Below are 20,858 nucleotides of genomic sequence, written 5' to 3'. Positions count from 1 at the left end.
GCCGCAGCAGCCCTTACTTACACCAGGAGCCCAGCTGGCTCTCCTGCGGCTGCGTCCCCGGCCCCAGCCTGCACCAATCGCCAACTCCAATCTGAAGCCACGTGGTCTCTATAGTTTGACTCTGTTCTCTATGTGGCCAAGTCAGTTTCTTTTTTTTTTTTTCTTTTTTTTTTTTTTAAAGATTTTTATTGGGGAATTGGGGGGATGGGAACAGTGCTGGGGAATTGGGGGAAGGGGAACAGACAAGTTGCTGTCGTTTTTGTTCTTCAATCTAGTTGTGGAGGACGTTGCTTCACTGGCCCAAGTTGGCACCATCATTGCGCTCTTCCTGGGCGAGGCAGATCAGTCGCCGGCTTCTGGACGGCCGCTCACTGCGGCTGCTGGCCGCTCACGCTGGCTGCTGGCCGCTCACGCTGGCTGCTGGCTACATACAGTAGCCCATGGCAACCCACTGCCACAGGGACTGCAGCCTACGCCGTCGCCAGCGACTCATGGCAGCCCAGCTCCGGGTTGAGCTGTTGTTCAGCATCTTAGCTGTAGAGGGCAGTGTCACTGGCCCTCATATGTGGGATCCGAACCGGGGCCCTCTGGCATCCCAAGCGAGTTCTTAACCATCGCGCCACTCGGCCGGCCCCAAGTCAGTTTCTTATAATTAAAACAAATTCTAGGATGGATCCAAACTAAGGTTAAAAAACAATTAAAAAATTAAACTGTGTGGAATTCTGAGCTGGCAGGTGCCTGGCAAGCAAAAGAGAATTGGGGTTCAAGACCTAGACGCAAGCCACCAGCTCAGCCCTCTAAACTCCCAACCAGTCCTGCTCAGCACCAGGTCCCCTGGGAAAAGCAGACATGCTTCCATGGCTGTCATCTCCTCACATCATACAGGAGTCGTGAAGAGTCCAGAGCGTCTGGGAGGAACTTCCCGTGTATTTCTGATACAGGATGCAGCACCCTTACTTAATATTCCGTCATTTCTCCCATTTGCTACAAAGGGCGTGGCCTTCTCTCAGAACACTGCCTAACAGGGGACTATAGACACGTGGATACTCACAGTCTAGGGGTTCCGAATTCGTCAGGTGCTTTTTGAACTGCTCGTTCAAATCTTTGCTCACACCGATGTCTTGAAACATCCGCTGAAGCTTCGAGGTATACTCAAAGCCACAGGCTTGCTGAAAAAAACCCAGACAGTGGCCCTATTAATGCCTACAGAGATATAAATGCACACAGGGGATCTCATAGAGATCACAGCACACGACACGCTTAACTGTTGTTAAACTGCTCCTACAGCTAGTACTGTTTAACTGCATCTCAGTACAAATATGCACTGATGACAATTAATACACTATCAGAAATAATAGAGCTAGAAACTGAACAGTTACGTCTTCAGATGCACAGTATCTATCACTTGAGCGTCTAAGAGCAAGGATTTGTGATACTGGTAGAATACAATAACATAATTTGTCTGTGTTCTTATCCACTGCTATGGATTGGACTGTGTCCCCCAAATCCCAATGTTGAGACCCTAACCCCTAATGTGATGACTGGAGGTTGGGCCACAGTGAGGTAATTAAGTTCAGATGCGGTCCCAGGGCTGGGCCTCCATGATGGAACCAGCGCCATAGTGCCACGACCAGAAGAGACCAGACAGTTTACTCTCTCTTTCCGCCATGTGAGGACACGGTGCAGTAGCCATCAGCAATCCAGCAAGAGAGCCCTTGCCAGAAGCTACATCAGCTGGCACCTTGACCTTAAATCTCCCACCTTTGAACTTTGAGAAATCAGCTCCTTTTGTTTTTGTTTCAGTCACCCAGCCTGTGGTATTTTTTTACGGCGGCCCGAGCTAAATATGACACCCACATAACTGTAAGTTCAGGTCCAAGTGAAATATGCCCTTAGGCAGTAACAGGCCCGACAGGCCATCGAGCACCGACGCCAATGCAGGCAGAGCGCAGAGGCGGCCAGATACAGAAAGGGCTGCTCCACAGCAAAGCAAGAAGCTGTCTGCCCTCCTGTAGGTACAAGGCTACAGATGGTAAACTACACCTGGAGCAAAACAAAACACCCGATGCCCCCAAAGCCAGCAAAATGGGATTACAGGCCGTGCCGCTCTGCCATTCTGATGGGCGACACAGGTGTGAAGCCAGGGTGTGAGAAAGCCAGGAGAGGATGCTAGGATGGTGAACAGACCAGGCTGTCACAGCAGGGTCCCCAAGAGTGGTGGGAAGGGACGGGGGAGCACGTGAGGTGCCAGAAGGCAGGCCTGCACTTGTCATTGTCACAATGACTCTGCTAGCTTTCCAGCAGTGAGCAGCAGAGCCTCCTTGCTCTACTCATGAACGACTTTGCCCACCTAACAACATTTCTGGGGAAACGAAGAACTTTTCTGGGGAAACACTGACTCAAAAACTGGCCTTTTTAAGAAAAAGATTGGGTTCACCTTTAATTTAGAGATCATGCTTGCCTCGGCGTCATCACTTGCGCTGTTCTGATGGACCAGCCTCTTGGCCAGCATCTTCGCATAGAACTTCTGGAACACGTCTTTGTCCTCTATGTACTTGAAGACCACCATCTGGCAAAGCCACCATGAGAACACACTTGATGAGCTTACAACCCGACGTCACCCCACACACACCGGAAACCAGCATGCGTGCGGTTTTATCTGGCCTGTATGCCATCGCTTATGATGGCAAAAAATACTGCCCCACAGTCTTTAAATATTTTCACCCCCCCCCCCTTTAATATCATTAGTTTGGTTAGGACAGTACTAATGAGGAAAGGACAAATGCTAAAATTAATGACTCAATTTAAGGAATAAAGCCATAGATTCAAAATAAAATAAATGATTCCATTACTTTTCCCATTTCAGATGCCCTCTATAAATAACCTACACAACAATGTGTCAGATAAATGGCTGCTGAAAACGGTATCATTATTAAGCACCTTACCACTTGATTGAGCGTATCTTCTAGTTCTGCTTCTTCAGGGTTCTTGGAACTGAAATTTTAAAAAAAGGCTGTGTTTTAAAACAAATCAGCACATGTTTTGTCAGCAAGCACCCCTCAGCCAACTATCACACCAGAACGTGGGTTTGAACACGGTCCTCTTCCGACTGGGCCCTGAAGAGGAAGTCTAGCATTTCTCACCTATGGCAACCTGGCAGTCTTATACTGTGATGCTCTCATGGGAGAACAGGTTATGAAACAATCATTTAGAATACCCAAGATGAAAATCAACAGATGTTTATTAAAAAGTTCACGAACATCCTGAATCGTTTTCCTTTAACAGAATCCATTTAAATATAATCCATTTACACATCAGCAAATGAACTTCTTTTCTAATTGTTTTCTACAATATGCTTTCACTTTGAAAAAATAAAAAGGCATATAGTTTCCTTATAATGGCCTAATAATTAGAGATAATGAAAAGGTTTAAACTACTATTAAAGTGTTGCCTTCCGTTTGTAGTTACGTCTACCAATCAGATGGCTCTCATTTAATGATTTGTCCTTTAACTGATGTGTCCAGAATGAACTGATTCATTCATTCTAGTCTATGAACAAAAATTAACTGAAAGGAAAGATTTCGGGGTCAATGAAATTTTAAAGGTTTTACTGCAAGAGTCCTTCACAAACAAAAGACCCCCATAAATGCATATAAAATTGGTCCCAGCCCCCAAACAAGAGGTGCCGACGAGCTGCTTCTGCTGAAGAGCGGCTGGTTCAGAAGCGCTATCCTGCTCCCACAGGCCAGGGCTGCGTCTTCCCGCAGCCGTTCAGTTCGGCACCTACGTGACTCCATTCACCACCTTCCCCAACACAAGCTAAGCTCATCAAAGCCAGGCACTGGGACTGTCTGCCCTTCTGTCTGCTTTTGTGCCTTAATTTAGAAACCAAGAGGCCTGATGACGGCCATTCATGAACAGACAACAGGCAAAAAGGACACTGTTGTGCCAAACAAAATACGGAGGTCCCCACTACGGTACCACCCTATTTAAAACATTAAAGATTTTTATGTCACATAGCCTAAAAAATGAAATCAGGTCAGGAGAGGCATTTCAACTTCAAGTCCATTTTCATTCCTGAAACGAATACGTTAGAGGATCTGACCAGAGTTGCTAAGTTATACATTAGACCAGCACTGCAAAAATTATAAAAAAAGCCCAAATACTCCATCCTCACTGGCCTTGGGCAAATGGCTTTCTGATAAAGTTAGAGAAGGACATCGACCGTATCAAACGTTTCCCCATGCCTGTCAGGAGGCCACGCAGCTGTCCAGAGCTGTTAACACAGTAAATTACATTAGATTTGCTACTACTGAGCCATCCTTACATTCCAAGAAAGCTATATGTCTCAGGGAAGTATTCTCCCATTCACTGACAAATTTAGTTTGCTAACATTTTACTTAAGATTTCCACAACTTCACTGTAAGTGAGACTTGTTTGCAGTCTTTTCTTGGTACATGTAGGTATTCTCTGTCTTTTTCATAAAGGGGTTATGTGAGCCTTGGGAGCTGTCTAAAATACAATTTATTAACATAAAAAAAAAACCTGTACAGTTTGGGGGTGTGAAAAACTATCACGACATTTGTTGATGTGATAACTGGAATAACAAAATAAGCTGAGCATTCCTTCACTGAAGAAGCTGTTCAAGTGGAAGAGAAGCCGAGGACAAAAACTATAACACACACACAAACAAAAACATTTGTGCGACCTTCAGAAAACACAACCCAGAGATTGTGTGGCCTCTAGCTCTGAACACACATACACCGATAGGAAAAAATAAGATGGTTAAAATATAAAGAATATCAAACAGCTATAAAACAAACTCATTAAATAAAGATAAATGCTAAAAGTACATGGGATAACTGAAGTACTTGAGTACATGGACAGTCTTCAGTTTTAAAAAACAGCCAGTGGGAGCTACTGAGATTTTCAACTGGAAGAAACTTCAGCTAGAGCAGGAGAAAAGAACTAGCGAGGAGGAAAAATGGCTGCTTTCTGCGGTCATCACCACCCTCTTACAAGCAGCTCACCCCACCCAAGGGAACTGTATTTAGCTGACTAAACGGGTCACGCTGCCTGCCATGCTTACAGACGCTAGTAATGTATGAAAAAAATTAAAATGACCTGGACATGTACGAAGTATCTTTTAGGAAGACAAAGATGCATGCGTTTTAAAGCATTTTCTCAAGGGGTACAAAAATTACAATTTAATGTATGTAAAACGTAATATAAGTTTTAATTTCTCAATGAAAGCTGGGATTTTAAGTAGGTTTACTAAGAAAAAACAGTCATCAATACCTCTTCTTCAACAAGGAGTCGCAGTATCGAGCCAGCAACTCAGGGGACTTGCTGGACGACTGAGCCATTTTGGTGACTGCGTTGTTGTTTATGAAGCGCCCACAAGCCTGCGGATCACACAACACCCAATCAGAGGACAGCGGGTTGACACGTGATCTCCTGCCCGGGAAGCCACGCCCACACCCACCTTGTCCAGCGCAGCCACGAAGCCAGCGTCGTTGTTGAACGCGGACATGACCAGGGCGTTGTACTTTTTATGAACATCCAACACTGTCTGTACATACATTTTGGGGTCCTTTAGGGGAAACAAACAAAAGCTGGTTACTGGGGATGAAATTGCATATGAATGTGCTCCTATGAATATATTCCAAAAGGTTTCGATATTGCTTCAAAGACGTCGAGTAAGATCAAGAAATAGTTTTGGCTCCATCATTAAACACACAGGACGTTTTGTTTACAGATATAATAATGCGTATTTTCTACACCCAAAATTAAATACAAATTTCAAGCTCATCTGAAAAAGTGATTTTTTTCCAATTATTTGAAAATAGAAGGGATCATAGAAAACGAAGTTTTAAAAGGGATAGCTTTGTTTAGCCAATAATTGTTAAAAATTCACATTCTAGTCTTGTTTCAGCTGGGGAAACCCATCAGCTAGTTTTCTGGAACTTAGTTGGGCAGGTGATGCAAAAGTAATGCAGGGTTTAGGTCCGAGGAAGCGTGGGCGAGAGGCGGGGTCAGACGTGGCCGTGAGGGGCTGACTAGCCCACTGGCCAATCAGGAGACTGGTGTGGACAGAGAACGGGCACAAGGAGGGGCAGGCCTGCCCCGGGAGACAGGCACAGCACAGGGTCTCTGGACAAAGACACATCGTAACGGGGACCAAACATCAAGGTCCGACACAGGAGAGGCTCCGGCAGCCGTGCAGAAGGAAGGCCGCAGGATGGGGGCCAAGGAGACAGGCCTGAGTGACCATAAAGACAGAGGGGCTGGTGCTGAGCCCGAACAAGGCCCATGACAACCAAAGTGTGAGGCCGGCGCGTATCGCCAGTTTACACACGAAGAAACCAAGTCACAGCGAAGCATCTGGCCAAAGGTTTAAGTGGCGGCAGGGCCAGGCTGGGACCCAGGCAGCCTGACTCCCGAGCTCAGCATCTCCTCCACAGTTCCGCAAAGGGAAAGGCCTGGATGACAAGCCAGCTGCAGTGCTGACAGCCACCCTGCTGCTGGGTGTCAGTAGGAAGCCTTCCCCGCACCCTCGGGACACAAATCGCGTCACCTCACAAATGGAGGCCCGAGGGGCAGCGAGCTTAGGTGGTTTGCAAACGTTTCCTAATTGCTGACAGATAGTAATCTTCAGGATTCAGGAATGAGAAAGCAGAATTCCCCAAATCCTAAGTATTCTGCATTTTTGTAACACTTTATTTCCTTATTTTCAAACAATGAGTAACCATTAAGAGCAAGTCATTTTTCTCTGATAGGGTATTACGAAGAGTTCCAGGGGTTTTCTGTTAATAATTGTGAAATAAAAATCACTTAAAATATTGAAAGCTAATATCACATATATTTACCATTAAAACACACACAGTATTAACTGGCCCATCAGATACAATATCCTGCGTTCTGCACCTGTGGTCTTATTCATGAGAGCACCTCCCAGCTGGGCGTACGCTGTACTTCATATAAACTCATTTCTTTTTTTAATAATGAAAATATTGTCTGCTTGACTTGATTTCGGTTTTGCACTGAAACTGGTAGTGCTTTTCCAGTTCAGATCGCTTTCTGACTTCATGTCAAGTTATTTCACAGCATTCACATACTTTTCTCTTTGTATGTTTTTGTTAAAGTACTTACAAAAAACTTTAGCCTACAGCAAGTATCCAAACACTGGAAAATGCCAGCAAACATTATTGGGTAGCATTGGAAAAAGATAACATTCAAGGTGAAGGTCAACACATCACTAAGAATTTCATGTGAAAATCGCCAACTGAAGAGCTTATTTTTGCTTCCAAAACTTGCTATTTTTCTTGGAACACCACTCAGAGGAACTCACAGGATTTACATAAAGTATATTATGTATATCATATGTAAATATTTATTTTATTTGCAAGAATGACTCACCCTTCGCAGCAGAGATACACACACACACACACACACACACACACACACACACACACACACACTAACCTGGCATCACCTACAAGGAAGACTGACTGACTGATGAGGTTGCACTGCTTTTCTACCACAAGCTCTTGTCCTGGGCCCAAGACAATGACCTTCACCTTCGACTATGCACATCAGCACCCCTGCCATTGCTCTGGACTGTCATCAATGGGTTCTTCTGACCCAGGAATATCTGTGTTGACTATTATGCTAGCTGAAGATTATAATGCTTTCCCGTTTTCTTGACCAGTTTTTCTCCAAGTCAGGATTTGGAGAAACATAAATGTCTCATGAAATGCCAGGAAGGATTTCTTGACAAGACAAATCTTCCCCAAGGGCATAGATGTCCTCAGACTCCAATTTCAAGGGTTCTTTTTACTACAGGAGACCCAGCCAGGAGTGTGGCTGGTGAGAAGTCAGGATTTGAATGGAATCCGCTAGGGGAAAGTGTGCTGAAGCATTTGCCCGTGGAAATCTGAATTTAGCATTTGAGAGCCAGAGAAAAGCCACTTAGGAACCTGGACGGGCATATGGAGACAGGCACACACACTGAATAGTAGAGAGAATTTTATGGAAGGAGCAGCCAGCAGTGCCACACAGAGAAAAGACGTTCAAGAGGTGAGTGATCAGCCATCAGGAGGTAAATTATGCTCTTTAGGTGTTTCTGAGGGCAACACAAACAAGGAGAGAGGAAAGATTGGTTGGATCAAATGCCTGCTTTTTCAAGAAAATGATGACTCATGGATTTCTGATGTTTGTTTAAAAATGACTGGAGTAGTGATGGGTTCAATGCAGGACTATTGGTTTATTCAGTAGTCCACAAAGAGCTCTTTGCGTAAGAAACACGACCCCGTTCAGGGCTGGTCCCCGGAGAGATCTCACCCAACTCTGGTGGTTTCAGTTGTCATCATTCTGCCAATGACGTCACATTCATCTCCAGACCTGACCAGACTTCCCCACTCAGCTCCAACCACCTGCCCTTGGAAGTCCCGGGGCTGCAGAGCTGACCTGACTGGCCTCCCTCACCTGCTCTGGATGTCTTTCTCCAGGCCTTTTCTTTCTGTTTTCCTTGTCTTTTCTTGCGACATACTATTGTGGGAAAAACTCAAATATATTCAAAATCCAAGAACGGTAAATCCACCCCACGCACTCACTGTCTAGCTTCAACAACGGTCACAGGCAAAGCAAGTCCACTGCCAAGTCTATTGCTCTCCCTAATTCCTTCCTCCCTCCATCCCCACCGTAAGCAGCCCATGTCACTTTCCATCTCAACAACTGTATCGACCTAACTGGTAAACTCATGACTTTATCCTTTTAATCGGTTTTCCACGTGATAGAGATTTTTTAAATAGAAATCTGATCTTGTCAGTTTCACCCTCTCATTACAACCCTTACCAGTTTCCTCTTGCCCTCAGGATTCAGGGAGTATCATTAAAACGGCTTTCATGGTTTCAGTTTTACCTTGTGCCACTCCCTTCTCCTTGTCACAGCAGACCTCTTGGTTCTTAGAATGAGTAGTGTTTACACCACTGAGGGTCTCTGCTCTGTCCAGGATCCCCTTTGCCTCGTTAGCTCCAACTCTTCTATCGGTCTCAGGGAAGCTCTCTGAATTTCTAAGACAGCTTAGGCCTCCCTGTTGAATGCAGGGCCCAAACCCCCTGGATACTGATCACACCGCGAGTCGTTGCTAAGCGTAGCCTGTCCTGCTGGGCTTAGGCTCATAGAAGCCTGCCAAGACCGCGCCTACGTTGTTCACCGCCGCTGTACGTCAGTGCCAGAGCAGCAGCATTCACCAGCTCTGTCTCCCATGGCTGAATCAGAAACAATGAGACTCGTAACTGAGTTGTTACTTTTCACTCCACACATCTCCTAAAAGGATAATTCTCACAAAGAGAAAATATGCTTTAGGAGCCTCACAGAGCTTCTATTTTATCTGATCTCCTCTTGAGAGAGTCCGAGGGCAGCCAGTATACATTAGATGTGTTTCCCTAAGCAATGCCGGAACAACGCCAGAGGGGCATATCGGGGTGCAGCAGGCTCGAGGGGGCACCATCACCACTTCGTGTCTATAAGCTGGTGCTCTCCAAGCCAACGACAGATCTGACCAGTCCCTGGAAAGCTGCCCTCAGCTGGAGCCACCTGAGGCACCCACATGGCTCATCCAGCAGGGACTCACGAAAGCAGACCCACTGCAGGAGATCTGAGGACGGTCAGCCATGTCCCAGCACCACAGGGCACACAGGGCCACTTGCTGACGTCCTTACCTTGAGACCACTTCAGGAAAGGGAAAGAAATGCTCTCACTGATTAACAAGAACACAGCATGGAATTTTTTCCCCCATAAGCATTAGCACTTGATTAACATTATCTCCACACAAAACCCAGGGAAGAAGTTTCAGAAATAGAACAATCACAAACCATCAACTACAGAGAAAAACACGTAACAATTTGTGGGCATGCAGACTGCCCACGCCAACAGTTACCTGTGAAGTTCTAACCCTGGGCTGGCTCTCCCCATCGCTCAGCATGTTTCTGAGGGGCTCCTGCCACTGCCAGTCTGTGTGCACCCAGGGAATAAAATTAATTAACTAATGCGGAAAACAAGAAAAAACCCCCAAGAAACTGGGGGCGAATGGGAAGCCTCATATACTAACACAATGTCCTTGCATTTTTTTCTGGGCCTTTTCTGCTCTATCGCCTAATCTCTTTTGATATGCAGAAATCAGCTACTTTTCTGGCTGAGAGAGGTGTAAAGTTTAAAACACCAGGACAAACCTAGCAATTTACCTATTGCTTTCTAGTCGCATCACACTAACTTCTGTCCACCTAATATTTTCATCTAGTGATCGTGGCGCTTAGTGTCAGACCATAATTAACAAGCGCGTGGCTTCTGGTGAACTGTTACGAAGTCCTGGTCTCAGTTATGGAACTGTGGGCTTTTCTTTTTGACCCTGGCCCTCGTCACAGTCCTGCTTACTCCCCCGGTCCTGGCTCACACACATCGCCCCTCAATCCACGGGGAGTCCCCTTGGTATTACCCTGTACGCGCTGAGGCTCTAAGCTGGCTAGATTCAGGCAATGAGTGATCGGAGGTGAAAATACTAAATTTTCCAAGTGGGATTAAATTAGACTTGCCGGGACAATGATGTTTCAGAAAGTAGTCATTACACTAGTTCAGACGCAGGGCTGTGCATCTCAAGGGACAGGTGTTGAGAGAAGGTCAAGGGCAGTCTCCAATCGGTCTTGAGTCAAGCAGGGGCCACTTCAGGACATGAAAAGTATATGGTAAAGATTAAACCAAAATGTAGTTTGATGTGGGGTCTAGAGTCAGATTTGGGTGGGGACAGGCTTCCATAATTGGTTTGCTTGTGAAAGGATTAAAGCCTTCCCTAGAGATGAAAGGAAGAAGGGTTTATCCTGAATGTAAAACTTAAACAACGAATCTTTTCATAGCCTGGATATCCTAGAGTAAAATGGACACTTGTGTACTTTTTCTTTTAAAGACAATGGTTATTCTTTTCATCCCATGACAAGACAGAAAATAAATTCACAAACTTTGCTACATGCTTTCTGAACCAATTTATCCTGTCAGTGTATATTGGTTCCTTGTGTAACTTCTGACTTACGTACAAAACTACTTCTTTTGTCCTAAAACAGCTCCTTACTCCCTCCACTTTCTCCTTTCCCACATCCACTGCATTGAAACTGGTACATTTCTTTCCTTTTGTTTTTTAAAAAATATTTTATCATGGAAAATTTTCAAATACACTCAAAAACGAACAGGAAAGTCAGCCCCATAAACGCATCACCCAGCTTTAAGGGACAGCCAACAGCCACAGCAGCCTAGGGTTTTCACATCCCACCCTCCTCAGATTTTAGGTTCTATGCATGTGTATTCCATCTCTTTTCACCAAACGGAGCCACGTCAGACCCAAATGTGAGGTCCCCTTGCTAATTTTATCACCGTGTGGATAATTTCCTTCATTACCATCCACAGATTGATTAAATCAGGGCTAAGTCATTCAAGCCTTGTACTCCAGAAGAGAAAGGGAATCTTGGATGGATAAATAAAACCCGAATCTGCCAGGAGCCCCCAACACTGCTGCCACCCTGTTCATTCTGGTGTAAGTTCACACACAATCGGGCTCTTGTAATTGTTTCTAACTCCGTTTCTCAATGCAAACCTCAGCACTTTCCCAAGGTCCTAGATTCATGCCTTAGTCTTATCCTGACAAATGTCCGTCCAAGCTACCCAATTTTATTTGGCCTGTAAAACTCTCCATTTCAAGTGCTCCCTTGATAAGCTCTCCCAGTTCCGGTCCCGAGTTCCAGTCTCCCCTGTCTCAGGACCAGTTTTCTCAAAGCTGCAAATACCCTTTCACAACTCTGCTCCCTACTCCACCCCTGCAGCCCAGCACCCCACTGTCAGAACAGCAGCCTGCGGACATCAAAGTACCCACAAGCTCACTCCTGTTGACTTACATTTCAGTTCCAGTCAGATTGAGGACACTAAATCAAGACATGGTTTCAAAGAGGACTCTGTGCTTAGCTGCTGCCATTTCTGCCCTGAAGACAGAGTGCTGACACTTTCCTTTATAATCTGATTTATGGTCATTCACTAAGCTCTCTTTGTAGGGAAGCACAACAGCCCCCGGCTACTTGGACTCGTGTTAATTAAAAATTCAACACGGAACCAACTGTATCGCCAAACATTCACTGGCAAGTGCTTACAAGTCTGCATTTTGGGCTCTGTTCCTGGTCTTTACTTTGGCTATTTATTCTACTATGAGCTGGTGCGATGGGAATCGTAAGGCCGGCCTATGACTTGACAGCGCATTTACTTGTCAGGGGAGCACTGGCGGCTGTCCACATCACTGGTGTCCCCTCCAGCATGGGCCACTGGGGGAAGCATCCCAGTTCTGAGGGGAGTGAACTCGATCCTGAGTCATGGCTTACTCTCTGGCCACTGGGACTCAGGGAGCTGACTGTCTCTCCCGGCAAGCTCCCTGTACCGACTAGAATCGGGGCGCAAGTGACACACCCCTGACTAACTGGAGCACCAGATTTCCCTGCGCGCTGAGTGCTACCTCCCACTTAGCTTCCTCCCTATGCTGCTCTAATGACTTCATTTATCCTGCTGTCCTTTGCGCATTGTGTGTACAGCCCTGGTTCCTGCTGGGAACGACGAGGAGTAGAATGAAAACCTAAGTCCTGAGCCTGTTCTGTACAAGGCATTGTGCTGAGCTCTGAGGACATGGAGATGGACAAAGCCATCCCTGCAGAGGACATTTATAGACCTCTGACGTCCAAAGTAGTGTGAACGTCATGGAAATAGTCCAACGTGCTACTATTTCAAAGGGGTGATTGAGGAGGCTTTGTGGAAGAAACAGCACTTGAGCTGGGTTTGGAGAGAGAAACAAGTGTTTAACAGGTAGGAAAAAAGGACTGTGGCGAAGCAGTGAGAGCTAGGGAGGCTCAGCAGGTGTGTCTTTGGGAGCGACTCCAGCCCAGGTTAGAGGAGGATGGAGTCACAGAGGACGCAGCTGGAAAGGAGGTGGCGGCCGCGGAGCAGACGTCTCTTCCTCGTCACCACCAGCATCATCCTCAATAAACACCTGTGTAAGACACTAACACTAAAACTGCAGTGAGTGTGCAACTGTAATGAGGTGTCAACCTTACTCTCAGGGGACTTATAGTCGATGGCGGAGTGATAGGAGACACAAGTTATACACAGAGTGGCACGTGATCGTTTTTTTAATGCCTTAAGGGTTTAGGATTGGGGTACAGTCCCTTAGGGTTGAAATGGCTAGTGGAGAGCTCTTTTGAGGAAGGAGGATTTGAGGGGGCCTTAAAAGCAGGCCTAAGGCACCAGAAGGCAGGTGACTGTGTCACAGGCAGCAGATGGTAGCGAGTAGACAAGGACATGTGTGGTATGGGGGAGAGGGAACGGAGACAGAACAGCTTCACTGGAAGACGAAGTTTGTGAAAATGGGGGCAAATTAGAAGAGAATTTTGATTTAATGTAATACTAAAGATTTAATATACTGTCATAGGGAACAGGTTTTATTTTGCTTTAAAACAAATAATGAATGTGGCATAAAACTGTTAATGTGTTAAACAGCAGTTTTGAATATTAAACTGCTGAGCATTATGAGGGACACACGGGAATGGGAGCGATGCAAGGCCATCCGGGAGACGGAGTGATGCGGCCCAGATTAAGATGGTAGCTTAGGACCGGACAAAAAATGCTCAGAGAGTCAAGGAAAAGGCAAAGTCCACGCTCTGAATCCTCGGAGGACAGAGTGGGGACAGCTCGCCTCAGGCAGGTGCCTCCCGCATGGAGAGAGGATCCTGAGGCTGTGTCCAGGCTCAGCTGGAAATTACACCACATTAGGTTACTGCTGCTGCCATGGCGAAGGACGAAGGCAGGGAGGTACACACACACCACGCAGCTGCCACCTTCGTGCTATGGACCAGAGGGAGGAGGATGTGAGTGTGAAATGGACCTGCAATACAGTCACTTCCAGGTGAGGTCCTGGAGAGTCAGCGAGCGGACCAGGTGAGGCATTTCAACTCACAATTCCTGACATCAAGTCCACTGCAGGAATGCCATAAATGCTTGAATGAATGAAGACTGAAAACAACGATTTCAATTTTACCTGTAACATTTGTTGGCTCTGAGTTGTAACACCAGGTAGCACCACGCAGCTAGTTGTTTTGGGAGATTAAAATAAATAAATAAAATTAGGAGCCCAGCACAGGGCCAGCCACACTGTGGGCTTCAGCCTTTAAAATGAGCATCTGAAGGTGTGGGCTCTGCTGTCGAGATGCTCCCAGGAGATACACGTGGAGGGGGCCCATCCTCCTCCCACACGGCAATACTGACTATTTTCCTCTAAGTTGTTACTCTGCTGCCAATGACGGAACACATTTATAGCGCTCTGGCACATCCATGCAGGCACACAAGATCTTTCAAATTTTTGACTTCCAAAAGAGATTTAATGCTGGGTGAAATGTGCTAATTTACCAATGCTGCCCCACTTTCTCCTCAGTCCAGAAATCACACCTGGGTATCCTGCCTATGAAACAAACTCGCCTATTAGAAAGTTACTTATCTAATAGATAAGCATGATATCGGGGGTGGGAGGGCAGTAGATTGGGGGGGGGGATTGTTACTTTGTGAGGGTGAAAAGGATAACTATTGCATTGTTCTGTACACCTGAAACTAACAATATAAAAAAAAAAAGTTACGTACCTGATCCTTTGCTCATCTCTAAACCAGTTTTAAATCCCATCCTTGAATGTTTGCGTACAAGGTTCCCGAAGTCCTACTGGTACCCGATGCAATATGCTAATTTATCCTGTAGGCAGCAATGACCTCAATCACGAGGTTACTCCTCTGGAGAGAACTCTGCCAAACATGCTGGAATCTTGCATGATGGGGGGTGGGATGGACCCACGCTGACCTGCTTCCATGTCCCTTGGCTGAGAAGCCCGATCAATCTCTGAGGAGCCCTGAGCCCAGGCTGCAGTGCGGGAGCGCTGCCAGGCCTGGGGGCCTGGGTGGTGGGGCAGGTCCCAGGACCAGCTGAGTTCAGCCCTCCCAGTGGCACTCCCCTGAGGACACTACCGTCCTGGTTTAGGTGCGGGATGGAGATACCACCAGGGATTCCCCTAGCGCAGGCCTTTAAGTTTCAACTCTGTTTTCACTACAAAAAAAAATGCCTTAGAAAGTTTTTAAGTAGATTTTGAAGTTTGTAACACATAAAATATTACTTGAATCACACTACAGATTTGAAACCTATAATAATTTCAGGCTAGGCCAGAGTAAGCAAGCAGTAAAACTGTTTTCTAACCAAACTGATGGTATAAATGGAATCAGAGGGCTAGATAACTTAAACTTTTTAGCCTGTGAAAAATTTACGCAGTGCCTTCTGTGGCATTTAATATGCTAATTATAAATGCTTCTTATACACTATGACTCAACTCAATTAGGCAACATTTTTAAACTTTAAGAATTGTTTTCTCAAAGTAATTAAATACCTCCTACAATTATATATAATGATTGTAGTGTTTTTTACTAACACAAACAAGCTTAATTTCTAGTAAAACAATAACTGCTGGTAAATACAGTTTATTTGTGCTGTTTATTGCTGACAGATGAAGTTTCCACAAATAGAGAATTTTACCTAGAAGCTGGGCTTTTGCTTTAACTGGCCATGAAAAAGTACACATCAGATTCAAGACTCACTGATCAGGCCAACCAGGCATTCTAAAGGACTGCATCCTAAAGGTAAAACAATGGTACCTGAGAATGAGAGAGAGAGGATTTCTCCGATCTAGGCCCTGTCCTTGGCTGGGCAAAGATGGACATTCAGAATGCCCCATCATTCTATGAAAACAAAAGCAATCTATGATATTTATTTATAATCTAACTCTTAAATTAACCTCTTATCTAACACATCACAGTTTACTCGTACATGAAGAAGCAAAACCAGCCTCTAATCCCCGTCTGAGGAAACAACAGACTTACCACTTAACTTGTTTCAAGGAAATTTAAAGTCTTTTACTTGGCTCTGCTGCCCAGACAGCTAAATCGAGTTTTAATTTAACAACCATGAAAACACCTCATGTTACTGAAAAATATCTTCATCAACCTGGCCTCTTTTGAATGACATGTGCGCGTGTGTGTATGTGTAACAAACCCTTTAAAAAGGAACATTTAGTTTGGAAATAAACATCAAGATGCACGGATAATTTTTAAAAGTTTTAACAATTAAAACTGTACACCATTGTAAAAACTGTGGTCGCCACTGCCGAGCACTTACGCACACTGATTTAAGGAGCACTTCACAAGTACTACAAAAACCCTAAGGTAGACACTGTCATTATTCTGTTTCTTCTAAACTGACAGACAAGAAAAGCAACTCGCCAAAAGTTCCAGTTAGTGCTGGCGGAGCTGGGGTTTGAGTCCAGACAGACTGTCCTGAGGTCCGCACTCAATTACCCCACTGCCACACCACACTGTATGTGTCCCAATGCTACGACCTCATTCTTAAGCTTACACTAAAAGCTGGAACTCTTTTTCACAAAACCCACTAACTAAGCCAGTTCCCTTCCACCGAAGTGTAAAATTATTTTATAAACCTAAAGGTAGCCGTTTACATTCATCCCTCTAGTAATTCATAGAGGTGGCAACAAGACAGCAAGCAACCCCCCTAATTAAAAGTGAAAAAGGAATCTTCCAAAGACAGCAGGGACATAAAGACTTTAAAAAATGTATTAAAGAGAGTATTGTTAAAAATAATTAAGCACAATAAAATCAGAGAGAAAAAGTTCTCTGATTCAGTCATAGCATTAACTATGTTCTAGAAACTTCTCTTCTCCATTAGTTCTCCCAAACACTATCAGCGTTCAAGATCATAGTAGGGACAAAACTGAAGACAACTTAACCTGTCTCAGAGACATGTCATACTTCCTATGTAAAATTATTACTTGAATTCTTGCTACCCTAGCAGGGATATTCTATGGACCTCCTGGGGGCTGGGAGGTGGGTAATGGGAAATGCTATAAACTTCAGGGTCTTTCCAGGGCCAACAGCCTTGTGATCTTGAACTGGAGGGCAGATCTCAGGTCAGTCCTGTGGCCTGCGGGGGCCAGAGCAAAGCTTCCGAGAAGTTTTAGCCTGTTCTTTCTATGGAACAATCTTCTAGTGTATAAAATATAAAAATGAGAAGATATAAAGAAAAAAATATATCAAGAAATGACATCCTTAATGCCTAGTAAGTGTCATAGAAGAGTTTTTGGAGCTATTTACCAAAGAAGTTTGTGAATTGTCTTTAAAAAGACACATCAAGGCTCTCTATAGGAGTCTATTGAAAATCTTACCACTTGCATTCGTAAATGGAGACACACAACACACGTCTGCAGTGTGTGCGTGGAAATGGTTAGGCTGGCTGATTTTCAGTTAAATAGTACTTACATTTAAAGCTGCTTCTCCACACTTTTCGATTGCTGCAAGACCCTGATTATGAATGTGCGTCTCCAGCAGTTTTTTCAATTCTCCTAGGCCATCCTGGATTCTAGATACAAGATTATACATGCGACCCAAATCTGAAAGGAGGAGGAGCCACTTTTATGCACTGAAATAAACTCTGCATATTCATTCCATTAATCATGTGTTTATATTGAGATGAAAGATACTGAAATAAAATGACCATGTTTTTAGACCCTAATAATAAAAGTACTTAATTTACAATAAAATAGTTTGTATTTAGTATATGTATATTTAACTAAAAGTAACAATGACGTTTCTCTATTGTATGTTTATTTTCCCCCTTACTATAAGAATCCACTAACATAATAGAGAAAAAAAATCTTTTTATCAGGGAACATCTGACACTTCCTAAACATGGAGATATCATTTATGCCTGCAGTATAACAGGCACATATTTATTTTTAAAAATGAAATTTAAGGCGAATACAAATATCCACTTCAACTATACAAACGAGTCACAAAAGGACCCCCCAATTTTTCATTTATTATATGTATGGTACATGACTAGTTTATGAGGGCCAAAGAAGAAAAATCCCAAATCCAAATGCCAACCTTTCATTGAGCTTCTAACATGTCCCAGTAAAACATGGGAGGGGAAAGAAAAATACAAAATAACAGCCTTTTCATCTTAAAGAATTTTCAAAAGAAAAACATTAAAAAAAAAAAAATTAGGGGTAGTATCATTTAATGCTAAAGTCATGGAATAAGTTATATTTCATATTAAACTGAAAAGATGCTCTTCTCCCAAAGCCATACCCCCAAACACTCTACAGAGATCAATCAATATATAAGGTAGACAATCACATATTAATCTTTTAAAAAAATGAGTGATGTTGGTAATGCTGTTAACTCTTAAGAACTTCAAGGTCAAAACTGCAGATTGTAATAAGTATCTACAGTTTGGGAGTCTTAGCGGCTCACCTTCATTTTTATCAGCATCCAGTAAGTTCTGAAACTCTGTGTGGAAGATTTCCAAATGCTTCTCAATGAGCACCTGCTCACACTTCCTTGCTAGCTCGTCCTGGGTGCTTTCGTGAAGATAGACCTGCACTCTCCGCTGTTCCTCGAGCAGACGGGCCTCTGCCTGGAGAAATTAATTCAAGTGAACGGTCTGAATTCATTTTTAAAGAAATGTTGTGTGAAAAACGACAAATTAAACTCACAAACCTGCTCCAATCACATATGATTTAAGAAAAAAGGGGGAGGGGTTATCTGATTGTAGGGTGAATGCCATATTTAAGCAGGCACTGACGGGTTCCATTTTTTCTACAATATGTATTTCCCATTCAAACTGCTCTTTAAATGATTTACCGAGGTTATAATTATAACTTTTCTTCCTTTAGCTAGGTGGTTTTCCACCGTTGGGGGTAATACCGCTCGCTACCTGACACTCTGAGATACCTGCTGATCCTCTCCCCTATACGCAGCACACCAAGAACCACTACTTTTGACTGAAAGCTGCTTGAAGTCAAGAGTCACATAAATATAATCCCTGAAATGACCACATGGAAATAATTATTAGTAATTAGACTTTAAAAAGGCTTTTTTATGGCTAATCTCTTGCCAATCACTAACTATATACCTCTGAAATAGACTGGATTACTTATGCATCTCAATTTCTTACATTTCCCTTCAAGAAAGAAAACAAAGATACAATTTAACAGAGCAGCAAAATTAATGAAAGTCATATGTGTGGTGTAAAGTATCATCAAGGAACCACTACATTTTCAAAGCAAAATAGAAATTTGAATGATAATCTGAAATTATTCAGGTGATCTGAAAAACAGAGACAAAAACTATTTTGTGTTATAAAAATGCCAATCCTCTCCAAAATGATTTTTAAATTTCGTATAATTTTAGAGAAATCTGGAAAAATTCACCTGGAAGAATAAACATGCAAGAGCTAAGAAAACATAAAATAAAACAACGGCAAGGCAGGACTGGCAACTGTCAGGAATTAATAACAATGGGATAACTGTTTAAACTGTAGAACAGAAGTTAGAGCCTTACACATTCTAAATAATGAGTTAAATGTGAACAATAAAATAAACTTGGAAAATAGTATGTGTCAAAAGGTGATTACAAAATTCTTTTTAAGAACAATGAGACATTTCTGTGCTTTAACTTACAAGTTCTGAGAACCTGCTGCTTCCTGTCTAGTGTTTCATCAAGCCCAATAACCTCAAGCGCCAAAGCTGACGAAATGTAGGACACGCACACCCAAAAGCACATTTTTTTGGTTTTACGTTATATCTGTTTCCCAGGAGAACATAACCATCTTGGGCAGCAAAAACTCATCTCCCTTAAAAACTTTGCTTTCTCCTGCAACTTACTTTTACCCCTTCCCAACAAGGCTGAGGCACTCTCTGGGGGGCACTGGCTTTCCATCTCTTGTACAAATAGTAGCATTCTAGCGATTACAGAAACATCAAAGGCCAGAGAGGCCTCATGAATCACTTATTTTACATATAGGTAAAAAAACCAAGGTCCTACGTGTTGTATTATTAGGCTTCAGGATTCTTTGTTGGTTCAAAGTCAGGCTCTTGATCATCACTGTACTTGGCAGGTAAGCATATTAGAACACCAAGATCAAATTCAAAATTATTGACTAAATAAAGACTATCCCTATTAATTCTAGCAGGATCATTTTGTGGTAAAAAAACAAAGTGAAAAACAAAACAAAAACTGCAACAGATCAAAAAAGAGAAGCAAATTAAATGAAGGTATATTTTATTTTTAAAGTTTTTTTTTTTAATGACTCTAGAAACCTAGGATAGTCATACTAATGTTTTATAGCTCAGATTGGTCTCAATTACATGCGACAGTAAGATACGTCAAAACGCTGGTGTGGCCAAGGGCTGTTCCCTCATGGAAGCCATCCTCGGAGACAGAAGTCTCCAAGGATTCTTAAATGTTTCCACTCAAACACAGGCCCCCAGGGATTCTGCACAGCTAGCCCAAGTTGGCTTCTGAAAGCAGAATACGTATTTCCGGATGTTCACGCTTTACCTCAATATTGTTCACAGTTTTGTATTCTATTTCCTGATAGAACATTTTAATATGAATATAATTTCTCCTTAAGTTACTGAGTAAAATGTGCAACCTTTTCTCCTGTGGTTTTGCATATACTGCAGATTCTGAAAATGTGTGTGTGTGATACCAAACACTTTTAATCTTTACCAAGCACCAAATAGAACATATACATATAAAGTACATATTTGAATTAGCTTATTATTCCCATTTTACAGATAAGGAAGCTGAGGAACAGGTTAGGGACAACCCTCTAGTGAATGGTGGGGTAGGGAATTTTAAAGTTTTGAGCTGCAAGGCTATAGAGAGGG

The 20,858-nt window shown here is 43.5% G+C and overlaps 1 protein-coding gene across 4 annotated transcripts in view; it reads right to left on the bottom strand.

The window, feature by feature from the left end:
• The window catches only part of CUL1 (cullin 1), a 75,982-nt gene that overhangs the window by 10,056 nt on the left and 45,068 nt on the right, over positions 1–20,858 (bottom strand). For all 4 annotated transcript variants that reach the window (XM_019666442.1, XM_019666443.1, XM_019666444.1 and 1 more), the window contains 7 exons: positions 18,439–18,601; positions 17,443–17,573; positions 5,486–5,593; positions 5,299–5,405; positions 2,946–2,994; positions 2,438–2,569; positions 1,052–1,169 (listed from right to left, as the gene is read on the bottom strand). In XM_019666442.1, the coding sequence (XP_019521987.1) occupies positions 1,052–1,169; positions 2,438–2,569; positions 2,946–2,994; positions 5,299–5,405; positions 5,486–5,593; positions 17,443–17,573; positions 18,439–18,601 (808 nt within the window). The remainder of the gene's footprint in view (positions 1–1,051; positions 1,170–2,437; positions 2,570–2,945; positions 2,995–5,298; positions 5,406–5,485; positions 5,594–17,442; positions 17,574–18,438; positions 18,602–20,858) is intronic.

This window comes from Hipposideros armiger, unplaced genomic scaffold (assembly GCF_001890085.2).
Source record: "Hipposideros armiger isolate ML-2016 unplaced genomic scaffold, ASM189008v1 scaffold_470, whole genome shotgun sequence".
NCBI lineage: Eukaryota > Metazoa > Chordata > Mammalia > Chiroptera > Hipposideridae > Hipposideros > Hipposideros armiger.
Note: the sequence above shows the minus strand (reverse complement) of the source record. Positions and strands in the feature narration are given on the sequence as shown.